The sequence below is a fragment of the Elgaria multicarinata genome, chromosome 9 (assembly GCF_023053635.1).
Source record: "Elgaria multicarinata webbii isolate HBS135686 ecotype San Diego chromosome 9, rElgMul1.1.pri, whole genome shotgun sequence".
In the NCBI taxonomy this organism is placed as follows: domain Eukaryota; kingdom Metazoa; phylum Chordata; class Lepidosauria; order Squamata; family Anguidae; genus Elgaria; species Elgaria multicarinata.
In genome coordinates this window covers 9,166,453-9,179,800 of record NC_086179.1, presented here as the reverse complement: position 1 = coordinate 9,179,800, position 13,348 = coordinate 9,166,453, and the positions used below count along the sequence as shown (strand labels likewise).

The 13,348-nt window shown below is 45.6% G+C and overlaps 1 protein-coding gene across 2 annotated transcripts in view; it reads right to left on the bottom strand.

Moving 5' to 3' along the window:
* Nucleotides 1–838: 838 nt before the first annotated feature.
* The window catches only part of ITIH2 (inter-alpha-trypsin inhibitor heavy chain 2), a 55,906-nt gene continuing 43,396 nt past the window's right edge, over nt 839–13,348 (bottom strand). Inside the window, exons 18-23 of one of the 2 annotated variants that reach the window (XM_063134676.1) lie at nt 10,610–10,705; nt 8,185–8,298; nt 4,915–5,113; nt 3,972–4,144; nt 2,666–2,777; nt 839–1,386 (exon numbers count right to left, since the gene is read on the bottom strand). In XM_063134676.1, the coding sequence (XP_062990746.1) occupies nt 1,239–1,386; nt 2,666–2,777; nt 3,972–4,144; nt 4,915–5,113; nt 8,185–8,298; nt 10,610–10,705 (842 nt within the window). In that variant the 3' untranslated portion in view covers nt 839–1,238. The remainder of the gene's footprint in view (nt 1,387–2,665; nt 2,778–3,971; nt 4,145–4,914; nt 5,114–8,184; nt 8,299–10,609; nt 10,706–13,348) is intronic. The other variant, XM_063134677.1, reaches the window with a different exon arrangement.

Here is a 13,348-nt window from a genome sequence, read left to right as displayed (position 1 = left end):
GAGGAGAGACTGAAATAACTGGGCATGTTTAGCCTGGAGAAAAGAAGATTGAGGGGAGACACGATAGCACTCTTCCAATACTTGAAAGGTTGTCACACAGAGGAGGGTCAGGATCTCTTCTCGATCCTCCCAGAGTGCAGGACATGGAATAATGGGCTCAAGCGACAGGAAGCCAGATTCCGGCTGGACATCAGGAAAAACTTCCTGACTGTGAGAGCAGTACGACAATGGAACCAGTTACCTAGGGAGGTTGTGGCCTCTCCCACACTAGAGGCCTTCAAGAGGCAGCTGGACAACCATCTGTCAGGGATGCTTTAAGGTGGATTCCTGCCATTGAGCAGGGGGTTGGACTCGACGGCCTTATAGGCCCCTTCCAACTCTACTATTCTATAGGAAGCTGCCTTATACTGGATCAGGCCATTGGTCCATCTACCCCAATACGGTCTAAACTGATTGGCAGAGGCTCTCTAGGGTTTCAGGCAGGATTCTTTCCTAGCACTACCAGGAGATGCTGGGGATTGGACCAGGAACCTTCTGCCAATCAGGATCAACAGTACTGGGCTAGATGGACCAATGATCTGACTTCCTGTGTACCTGTGCTGGCAATGCATGTGCTCTAACACTGACCTATGGCCTTTCCCCATCTAGCTGCCATTCACCGTGTGGTGGAAGTTACAGTGGGCCCATTCAGAAGACACCTTAAACCATGGCTTTAACCACAGTGAATAAGCCTTTTTGCTTTATTCATCATGGTTGTGTGAGATCTTATAACAGGTAAGTTATGCGTGTTCCTTGGGGCCCTGGAAGCTTCACCCAGCGAATTGAACAGAATACAAGATCCCAACAGAGAGCTTTTTATTCTATTTGAAAACATGGCGTTTGCCCTACCAAGAGAGTGAATTTTTGATGTCCGACAGCCACCCTTACTCGGGCTTACTTTCAAACTCAATATTGCCCACGTGCTGGTTTTGAGCTTTCCCACTTCCGCAGCGGTGGCCTCTGTCGATCGCATGGAGAACGGTCACGAAGGATTCCAGATGTGAGCGGAGAAATTTGTCTTCTTCAGGAAAAAAGGGGGCTTTGTTATGCCGAGGCCCTGCTAAGGCGTTCCTCTTGGAAAAGGTTGATCACCTGGAACGACGGGCTCACAAATGAATCCCTGCAAAGGGCTGTGTGAATCAAAACCTTGGCCAATCAGATGTGGGCTGTTTCCTACCCGTGCGTTCGGCCCGGCCCCCTCAGAGACGCTTCAGATAGCTGTACAAAGTGGGGACGAGGTATTCGCTGTAGTAGCCGTCAAGGAAACCTTTCCCGTTATTGTGCACGAACCAGCAATGAACGCCGGTTCCGAAGACACGATCCAAGCGGTAGTCTTTCTGCAGGCCTCTTGCGTGTGGGGAGGGAAGGGGGAGATAAAAACAAAAGCACTGTTATAACAAATGACAAAGTGGAATTGGAGAACAGATGGACCACGGAAAAGTTTTCTCAAACTGGAGGTAGAATCACAGAAGCGTTCTTTCCTCTGCGATATGCAAGCTCGTTTCTTTTGTCCCACCGTCACCAGCGCTGAAAGGCTAGTAGTGAGTCGAGCTGTGCCAAATCCTGCCCACTATTTTGAGGGACTTTTTCTCTCCCTGTGAAAGAGACATTGTTTTTTCTGCCTCTTTCACAGGGAAGGGGGAAATCTCTGAGAATTTTTATCCTTGGGGTGGGAGACTTCATTTCCACATACCTTTTAAAAGTGTGGCTGGTTGTTGAGGGGGTCTTCTTCCTATTTCTTATTTAAAAACAAACACACACCCCTGGCACTTGGAGGAGCTCAGCAGTTCTTCCTGAATGCCTATTGGAGACCATGTGACCTCTCCCTCTCCAATGGGCATTCAGGAAGAACTCCTGGGCTCCTGCAGGTTTTTTTTAAAAAAACAAACAAACCTAGAAGACACTTCAAAACTTCCTATATTTAAAAAAAGTATGTAGAAACCCTGTTCCCTTCCCCAAGGAGAAAATTCTCTGAAATTCTCACCTTTCGGAGCCTCTTTTGCCAGAGTTTTTATCCCCCACCCCATGAAATGCTGAAAATGGAATATTTGAAATTATGGGCACTGCACTAGTAGTGAAATGACGCTCCTCCTCTAAGGGCAATGACTGTTTCGGGGATTGCCCCTGGCCTGTGGCATAATGTATCCTGAATAAAACGCTTGGGTTTCTTTGAGGTTAAACAACATACTGAAATTGGAGTATAAGCAAAACTACATATTTTGCACCCACACACCCCTCTCGGAGCATGTACAGCGTGGGTGCAAAACTAGTCCCAGAAGCCAAATCCAGCCCTCTGACGGCCCCAATCCAACCCTCCAGAGGTCCCTAAAGGCCATGACCCTTTCCCACAACCAATCTTTGGGGAAAGCGTTTCCTGGGTTCTGTGCAATTCATCCTGCCCCTGCCCTATTCTGAAGGGTTAAAATGCCTCTCCTAGGACTTAAGAGTTTTGAGCTCGAATATGCTGGCGTGTTTGGCTCCTCCGCTTTTGCCTTCAGTCCAACCCACTTCCGGAATGCGGCCCCTGAGAGCTTCTCTGCAATGGAGTCCACCTCTTGGGCAGAGAGAGGCCCCGTGCTGCCAATGTACAAGGCTTGTTTTCAGTTGGGCTCAGCAGCTGCTTTACCTGGTGACCGTGAGCTTGTGACCCTTCACTTCCATGGAAGCTTCCGATTTCCCTGGTTCCCGGCCAGGACGTTCGTTGTAAATTACGACATCTGGTTCAAGCGTGAACTGACCTGGGGAAGGAGAGTTTGGCCAACGTTTGAGGAGGTTAATCTTTAGCTTGACATTACGTCGTCTCGGGGTTGTGGGTTACACAACACCCTTCCCCCATCTCATTTGCACGCCTGAAAATACTGTGAAGAGACTTCTCCAACACACACAGAACTACAAACCCTGCCATTCTATATAGAGGGAAGAATATCAAAGCAACAGAGAATATGTTGGCTCCATCTTCAGATATTACGACACCTGTATCCTCTCTCGCTTTAACCATCTCTTCTCCAGGCTAAACAATACCCAGCACTTTCAACCGTTCCTTCATAAGACTTGGTTTGCAGTCCATTCACCATCCTGGTTGCCCTCATAGGAACATCAGAAGAGCCCCACTGGATAAGACCAAGGGTCCATCTAGTCTAGGGTGACCATATGAAAAGGAGGACAGGGCTCCTGTATCTTTAACAGTTGCATAGTAAAGGGAATTTCAGCAGGTGTCGTTTTTATGGTAAAACTCCCTCTTCATCGGAAGAGTTAAAGCTGCAGGAGCTATACTAGAGTGACTAGATACAAAAAAGCGCTGGGCTCCTGCAGCTTTAACTGTTGTGACAAAGAGGGAATTTTTCCAGGTGCTTCATGCATCCAAATGACACCTGCTGAAATCCCCTTTTCTATGCAACTATTAAAGTTACAGGAGCCCCGTCCTCCTTTTCATATGGTCACTCTAATCTAGTCCAGCATTCTGTTCACACACAGTGGCCAACCAGCTGCCGATGGGAAACCCACAAGCACGACACGGTGCACTAGCATGCCTCCTGCCCATGTTCCCCAGCAACCTTGCTCTCTATCCCTGGTCCCTCCCTCCCTCCCGCTGTTCTTTCCCCAGGCTCTGTGTAAGGCTCCTTAAAAACAGGGATCTATCTTACCTGTGTACAATGTACACCTGTGATGCGATTAGAACAACAGCTACCACTGCTGTATCTACAACCTTCTGAGAACTCACCCCACTATTTCAGAATGGTTCATGGTACAATTCCGTTATTCAGAAGGGAAACTACCACCTTCAGCCATACAGGATTAATAAATCCTCTTCTCTGCTCCTGCTTTTAAATTACTATTATTTCCTTTTTTCCTAACAGCTCTCTGCGGTCACACTCTGCCGTGTGTACACGGCAGAAGTCGAACTGCCTCCCACCCCCCCGGGAGGACTTTACCGATTAAGCCGTGCACGCTGGATGAGAAGTTGTTTGCAGGTGGGATGTAGATCCCCAGGAAGTCAACGTTGACGGGATGTTTCTTCCACACGCGGTGAAGCAAAACCATGAAGGACAGGTCGCCGTCGACAGTGATCGTAACATTGCTGTCTTTCTTCACAGAGACAACCAGTCTAAGGGTAGTAAGGAACCGAGAATCAGATGGGCAGCGTTCCTAGACCTCAACTCAAAGAAGTCTTTGGTGCCTGTGGCTCGATGGTAGAGCTCCTGCTTGCATGCAGAAGGTCCCAGGCTCGATGCCCTGGCTTCTCCAGGTAGGGCTGGAAAAACTCCAGCCTGGAACTCTGGAGGACCGTTGCTGCCAGTCAGTGTCGACAACACTGGGTCTGATGGATTAATGGTCTGACTCAGTATCAGGCAGCTTCCTCTGTTCCTATGATTGAACTGAAACCAGGTGCATTGAAGCATAGCTCCCACACACTATGCTTGTTGGGGGATTATGGGAGTTGTAATCCAATGCATCTGTAAGGTACCTGTCTGATTGGGGAAGGCTGGGCTAAATAAATATTGTAAATAAATAAAATGAAAGTAAGTAAACAAGGCAAGCTAGTGCGTGTCCCCACAAGTATCTCTGCATTCACCTTTGCACACATCAGCAAGCACAGAACAGCACAGAAACAAGGTGCAAATTGGAAGAGTTGAGCATCACTAGTTGGGACATCACCAGTGCCCTTTAGATGATTTGGACTACAACTCCCAGCATCCCTGTCCATTGGCCATGCTGCCTGGGGCTGATGGAGTGGAAGTCCAAAACATTTGGAAGTCACCCGGTTTGGGGAAGGCTGCCAAAATTAACTCAATGTGATAAGAAGGTGTTCCCCCATCAAGAGTTCAGTACGCCCAGACAAGGACCAATGTGTCCATAGCCTAGTCTTCCTTTTACCTTCTCCTAATGAGGGTTCCGGTGTCCGACCAGGAGAGGGAAGTGCTGGAGATACCGTCCTTCAAGGTGATGGACTCAGTGCTGACTTCGACCTTTAAGCCTTTTTTTTCAAAATAAAACCCAATCTTGCCAAAATAGGTGCTCAGTCTATTGTTCACGGATTTCTTAGCCCCAACAAGCTGCCCATTAACAACAATCCCTGTGAAAAAGGTAATGGTTCAATGTCCTTGCAATGTTCAGCACGATATCTTAGATTGTTTTCACACGTTATCAGACATTTACATTTATCTTGCTGATTGTTAGAGCAGTACGAAAATGGGACCAGTTACCTAGGGAGGTTGTGGGCTGTCCCACATTAGAGGCCTTCAAGAGGCAGCTGGACAACCATCTGTCAGGGATGCTTTAGGGTGGATTCCTGCATTGAGCAGGGGATTGGACTCGATGGCCTTGTAGGCCCCTTCCAGCTCTGCTATTCTGATTCCATGGTTCTATGAATAACGGGCTCAAGTTAAAGGAAGCCAGATTCCATCTGAACATCAGGAAAAACTTCCTAACTGTTAGAGCAGTACAACAATGGGACCAGTTACCTAGGGAGGTTGTGGGCTCTCCCACACTAGAGGCCTTCAAGAGGCAGCTGGACAACCATCTGTCAGGTATGCTTTAGGGTGGATTCCTGCATTGAGCAGGGGGTTGGACTCGATGGCCTTGTAGGCCCCTTCCAGCTCTGCTATTCTGATTCCATGGTTCTATGAATAACGGGCTCAAGTTAAAGGAAGCCAGATTTCATCTGAACATCAGGAAAAACTTCCTGACTGTTAGAGCAGTACAACAATGGAATCAGTTACCTAGGGAGGTTGTGGGCTCTCCCACACTAGAGGCCTTCAAGAGGCAGCTGGACAACCATCTGTCAGGGATGCTTTAGGGTGGATTCCTGCATTGAGCAGGGGATTGGACTCGATGGCCTTGTAGGCCCCTTCCAGCTCTGCTATTCTGATTCCATGGTTCTATGAATAACGGGCTCAAGTTAAAGGAAGCCAGATTTCATCTGAACATCAGGAAAAACTTCCTGACTGTTAGAGCAGTACAACAATGGAATCAGTTACCTAGGGAGGTTGTGGGCTCTCCCACACTAGAGGCCTTCAAGAGGCAGCTGGACAACCATCTGTCAGGGATGCTTTAGGGTGGATTCCTGCATTGAGCAGGGGATTGGACTCAATGGTCTTGTAGGCCCCTTCCAACTCTGCTATTCTTTGATTCTATGATCTCTGGGTTGATGAAGCGTGTCTTCTGGAGTATTTGAATGGCAGTATGAGTGCACATGAATTGGTTTTCCCATATAAGTGCTGCTTCTGGATTCCAGGATAATAATAATAATAATAATAACAACAACAACAACAATAATAATAATTTCTTACCCGCCTCTCTGTTTGGATGGAGGCAGGGAACAACAATACGTATAAAATACATAAAACTGAATTAAAAACATAGTATACATTATTAAAACATCCTAAAAACATCCTAAAATTCCACTGGTTCATACAAAGAAGACTTTCGTGTACACCTGAAACGAGTTATTTATACAACAGGTAGGTGAGTGGGTCCTCCTGTAAAACTGGCTTGCAAAAATTGATTTCAATTCGAAGCCCAGGCTGGGGAGCTTGAACCATCAGCTCTTAAACAAACCTTCAGTTGGCCTAAGAGAACTGTATTCTGGTGGGGAATTTTTGGTTTTTAGTAACATTTCTGTGTTTGGGTATTTAAAAACTAAACTGCCCTGGGTGGCTTTGCCAAAAGGTGCTATAGAAATGCAATCAATCAATTTCTACTCTAATAATTTAGGGTGACCATATGACCAGGAAAACCCTGGAGACCTCTGGTAAGAGGAAGGGTCTCCGGGGCAACCAGGCCTGGCCCCCAAATTCTGGGAGAAACAGGTGCCCAGCACATCCCTAACCCCCTGACTGCCACGATAGGGCCTTCTACTTGGCCTGCGCAATTGCTGGACATATTGGTGGGCACGCCCCCTTGGGGGTTTCCAAAATATGGTCACCCTATCTAATTCAATGTCAGGATCAGGCCCGGTCTCCCTGGTATATACGCCAAATCAGACTCAGAGCCTGAAGAAGAAGTAGATGAGTCAAGTCAGGAAGTGGGGAATGAAATTCTCCAAGAGTCTCCAGGAGTCAAGGAGTATCTTCCCAGAAGCTTATCGAACAGGACACCCAGCTCCCCCTTCTCCCCCTCCCTAGGAACTCAGTCTTTGTCAAAGGAGGAGGGAACATTAGAGTTGACAGATCCTAGAGTCCATCACGGAGTCAAAAGGGTGGAGTTGAGAGTAGGTGGGAGGCAGTCCACTAGGTTAGCCACTTGACAGAGGTTTGAAACTGAAGACCCTCCCTGAAAGAGGGGTTCAGTTAAAGCCTGTTGGGCACTGCAGGAGACTGTCTATTTAGTTGATAGGGAACTGCCTTGCTTTGTTAAGCTAATTAAGCTTAGAGGATAGCTCCTAGCATTCACACTCCTTTCAGGTGTGAAGAGACGTCTATTTACTAAATAAAGCTTTGTGGATTGCACAGCAGGCCTCTTTATTATCTCACATCTCGTTGGGAGGGCTTGGAATCACGGCATTCATGTTTTGTTTGTTTCAACCCTCTGATTCTCAGAATTCCAGCCCCCCCAAACTCCACCGTTTTATCGTTCTTTCTAAGCGCACAAGATGGTAATTTTCTATTATTATTATTATTATTATTATTATTATTATTATTATTATTATTTATTTATTTATTTATATAGCACCATCAATGTACATGGTGCTGTACAGAGTAAAACAGTAAATAGCAAGACCCTGCCGCATAGGCTTACATTCTAATAAAATCATAATAAAACAACAAGGAGGGGAAGAGAATGCAAACAGGCACAGGGTAGGGTAAACAGGCACTGGGTAGGGTAAAACTAACAGTATAAAGTCAGAACAAAATCAAGTTTTAAAAGCTTTAGGAAAAAGAAAAGTTTTTAGCTGAGCTTTAAAAGCTGCGGTTGAACTTGTAGTTCTCAAATGTTCTGGAAGAGCGTTCCAGGCATAAGGGGCAGCAGAAGAAAATGGACGAAGCCGAGCAAGGGAAGTAGAGACCCTTGGGCAGGCGAGAAACATGGCATCAGAGGAGCGAAGAGCACGAGCGGGGCAATAGTGTGAGATGAAAGAGGAGAGATAGGAAGGAGCTAGACAGTGAAAAGCTTTGTAGGTCGACAAGAGAAGTTTATATATCTTACCAGACTCAGCATCTGAAATTAAATTCAGGATTGCACCAGGTTCAGAATCTATATTGAAGCAGATGTTCTCCTGTTGCCTTGGAAGGTTGATGATAAAATGAGGATCGTTGTCCACTGGAAACAAAAACAAGCAGTGCATATTACCAGACTCATATTACCAGAGTGCTATATGCACTGATAGCACTCTTCAAATACTTGAAAGGTTGTCACACAGAGGAGGGCCAGGATCTCTTCTTGATCCTCCCAGAGTGCAGGACACGGAATAACGGGCTCAAGTTAAAGGAAGCCAGATTCCGGCTGGACATCAGGAAAAACTTCCTGACTGTTAGAGCAGTACAACAATGGAATCAGTGACCTAGGGAGGTGGTGAACTCTTCCACACTAGAGGCATTCAAGAGGCAGCTGGACAACCACCTGCCAGGGATGCTTTAGGGTGGATTCCTGCATTGAGCAGGGGGTTGGACTTGATGGCCTTGTAGGCCCCTTCCAACTCTGCTATTCTATGATCCTATGATTCTATATGAAGAAGGTCAAGGGCATATGCTAATACATCTCTTTCGAGAATATATATATATATATATATATATATATTACATTTATATATCGCCCCATAGCTGAAACTTTCCGGGCGGTTTACAAAAGTTAAAAACAGTGAACGTTAAAAACAAATATCCAAAATTTAAAACCATAAAAAGCATAAAGTACAAACAAAAACAGATAATATCCATTAAAAACAACTATTCTGGAGTCAGTTAAAAAACTCAGCATACTAGAACCCAAAGGGGTCATCCCCATGGGGCTGATTGGTGGGAGATTCAGGACAGATAAAAGAAAGTTGCTAACTAATTGTAAGCTGCTCCGAGAGCCTTTTATTTTTTTTGGCTGAGGAGCGGGGTATAAATATGATAAATAAATAAATAAATAAATAAATAAACTCAGCATAAGCTATTAGCCTGGGAGAAGATATAGGTATATATATGAGGCATGTCCTCCTTTTCAAACGGTCACCCTAATCTAGTTTATTTGTTTGTTAAAATATTTCTGTCTCTCCTTTTAGACCTCCAACAGGGTTAACAACTTAATTACAAACCTACAGCCACAAAAATACAACTTTATTACTAACATACAGCTATAAAACAACACACACAAAAGCAAAAGCAGTCAAGAAAGGAAGGAAGGATGAAAGAACCACAGAAAGAAAGGTTCTCCTTTGCCAGGGGAACTCCCCCTTCCCCAATTCCACATTCACATCCTTCCTTTGAAAAACAACACAAACACCATCTCATTCTCCTGCCCGCCAAGTTGTAACTCACCAAGGCAAACGTTTTGCCATAGTCAAGTGGTTCCCATGCAAGGAAAAGCACACACACACACAAACATGAGGACTCCTTATTCCAAACCCAGCACCTTAATTGGAATGAGGTAGAAACTGAAATACGATGCCTTTTGGCCTCAGGCGAAAATCAGGCGAGCCTCATCGGGGAGATTATTCCACAGTCGGGGGGCCACCACCGAGAAGGCCATCTTCCGAGCTTCCCTCGGAGTAGGTACTCGGAGGAGGACCTTAGATGTTGAGCGCAGTGTACGGGTAGGTTCATGTCGGGAGAGGCTTTCCGTCAGGTATTGCAGTCCCAAGCCATGTAGGGCTTTATAGGTTAAAACCAGCACCTTGAATTGGGCTCGGAAACAATTCACTCTTGCAGCAGTTTGTTGGTACCTGGTAACTTTGGGGACAGGAAGATCCGGACACAGATCCGGACATTATGTTCATAGAACATAAGAAGAGTAGTGCTGGTTCAGACCAAGGGTCCATCTAGTCTGACATTTTGTTCGCATAGTGGCCACAGTTGGTGGCGGGGGGAAGCTATACAAAAGCTCTGAAACTGAGGGAAAGCAGTGTGGTCTTCTGGGGAACTGAGATTCAGCACGCCTGTGTTAATCCACTAGCTGCATATAACAACCTAAAATAAGGTGATCATACGGAAAGGAGGACATGGCTCCTGTATCTTTAACAGTCGCATTTAAAGGGGAATTTCAGCAGGTGTCATTGGTATGCATGCAGCACCTGGTGAAATTCCCTCTCCATCACAACAGTTCAAGCTGCAGGAGCCCTGCCATCTTTTGTAACTGGTCAAGAAGGCCGGGCTCCTGCAGCTTGAACTGTTGTGATGAACAGGGAATTTCACCAGGTGCTGCAGGAATACAAATGATGCCAACTGAAATTCCCCTTGCAATACAGCTGTTAAAGATACAGGAGCCCTGTCCTCCTTTCCGTATGGTCACCCTACCTAAAAGCAAGCCTCTACACACAGCAGATTCAAGAAGATGGGAGGTGTCTGCCCACCCCCCATACACTGTGTACAGGCCTGCCCTAAACCAAAGGAAGTAAATGACAGTAAAACAGAAAAAGTACAATATCTTCTACCTGAATGAATGCGGTTAGTGCCAGCAGCGTTGTTTGTGGGCTTGCCCAAAGATGGGGTGGAATTATCAGCCTTGGCTTGCCCTACAATTAAAGGACCTGTGATGGAAGAAGATGGATGAAATCTAGTTATCCCACTGACTGGCTGTGATCTCTTGTGGAAAAGACAATACTGTTAAAATGAGAATGACATGTGTTTCAGTTACTGGTTGTCCCAATCTGTCTGTGGAAATGGGGTAGGATTGGCGATAGATCCATATAACAACGGCGTCAAACCAGCCCCGTCATCTTGATTCAGCATGAGGCCCTTTAGATGGCTTTCCTACCCTATCTCAAAGGCCTCAAAGGCATCAGCAGGCTGTGAAATAACTAGGAGACAATGGTGGCGTGAATGTCAATATCACCATTTCTTTATTGCAGAACAAAGAATGCGTGTATGATGTGTGTCTCCAATGGCATTCCTTAATTCAAGTTTGGTTTGGTTTCTTGTAAAAAAAAAAAAAACCCAAACAGATAAAATTAACTCTTGAAATGCTGCAATTGCAATTTTATTAAAAATGGCCTTAATTTGATTGAAACATAACACATCATAATACGTTAAGGTGTCTATCATCTTTAAATAAATAAATAAATCCTGGACATTATCAGCACCACACAGAAAATCTGTGTTAAAATCTGCATGTCAAAAAACCAGAACTTATTTGGGTCATTATTAGCTCCCGTTTGGCTTTTCCTTCTTATCATGTATATGTATAGACCATAAATTGTGTCAAGGGTGGGCAGAAGGTAGATCTCCAGATGTTTGGGACTATCTCTCAGCGTTCCTGACCTTTGGCCATGCTGGCAGAGGCTTATGGGAGTTAGATCTACCTTCTCACTGTTAGAGCAGTACAACAATGGAACCAGTGACCTAAGGAGGTTGTGGGCTCTCCCACCCTAGAGGCCTTCAAGAGGCAGCTGGACAACCATCTGTCAGGGATGCTTTAGGGTGGATTCCTGCATTGAGCAGGGGGTTGGACTCGATGGCCTTGTAGGCCCCTTCCAACTCTACTTTTCTATGATTCTTATCATCCCACGAAAAATGATATATATGAATTTGGAAGAATTAGAGAGCAACCTTATATTCCTTTGGAGAGCATCCCAAGGACCACAGGGCAGTACAGAAGTCCCTCCCTGAGGCTGTAGACACTGCTATGACCTTGGAAGGAGAAATCCAAATGGGGATTTCACGCCTTTGGACCATCTTGCCCCTTGCAGCTGCCACAGAAAGCACCTCAGTGTTTCCTCACCCGAGGTCGGAGTCCTGACTTTGGGTGAAGATGCAAATGAGGGAGGGAGGCGGCACAGAGGAAAAGCACCAAGGATCCTCGGGGTCCTAAAGCTTCCCAGCTCCTGTCCTCACCTTTGACTTCTCTAGATACGCTCAAAAGGAGCATTGAGTGGCAGAGATTCGCTGCCTCCATTGCTCCCCCTGCTCTGCCAGCAGAGTGTAGGATGGGCATAGGATTGCTCTGCCAATGGATCAGTGTAAAAGCATTTTAAATGTTGAGCCAGAAATGCTGGCTACTGGAGTCAGGAAGAGCAAAGAACTCCAGTTTGTTTCCCCCAGGGATCTTCCTTTATTCCCAAGTCTGTGCTTGCATATTCCTTTTGGAGGGGGGGATCCCAAATGCCTTAGCTTTCTTGTTGTACACCATCCAGACAGCTTCAGCTATGGGTTGGAATAATAATAATAATAATAATAATAATAATAATAATAATAATAATAATAATAATTTTATTTAGTACCCGCCTCTCCCTCTGGATCAAGGCGGGGAAGAACACTAAATAAAATATAATACATAAAATTAGTTAAAAGAACATATAAAACCAATACAATATTAAAATAACAATCACAACATCTTAAAATTCTTAGGTTTAAAATTCATCTGGGTAGGCCTTCCAGAAGAGACTAGTCTTTACAGCTGTCTGAATCTCAGAGAGAGCATTAAGCTGATGAATCTCCTCTGGCAGGCCATTCCACAGTCTGGGGGCAGCAGAAGAAAAGGTCCTCTGGGTAACAGTTGCCAGACTGGAGTAAACTCTTCCCAGAGGACCTGAGTGTGCGGGGCAGGTTGTACGGGAGAAGGTGATCCCGCAGGTAACTTGGACCCAAACCATGTAGGACTTTAAAGGTAATAACCAACACTTTATACTTTGCCTAGAAACTAATTGGCAGCCAGTGAAGTGATTTTAAAACTGGTGTAACATGATCACCCCTAGATGTACCAGTGACCAACCTGGCTGCCATATTTTGAACTAGTTGAAGTTTCTGGACTAGGCACAAAGGTAGCCCTATGTAGAGCGCATTGCAGAAGTTGAACCTCAAAGTTACCAGCATGTGCACTCCCATCTTTAGGTCTTCTAACTCTAGGAAGGGGTGCAGCTGGCATATCAGCCGAAGCTGATAGTAGGCACTCCTGGCTGTCGCATCTATCTGGGCTGTCATTTGGAGCGACGGATAGTAATGAAATGAATGATGCTAGCTAACTAGATCCTCATTCAGAAACCTTGCCCCATCCTGATTTTTTGGCTGTGTTTAGACCTCTCTCCAAGAGATTAGTTTTCTCCTGTCACACAAATGTTTTCTGAGGTTGGATTAGCTGCAGAACAGCCACGAGTGACCAATTCCCTGGGCAAGACCAGGCTGTCATGAAGCCTGGATGGGACGAAGGCCACGGTCACCCACACCCTTCCACTTTG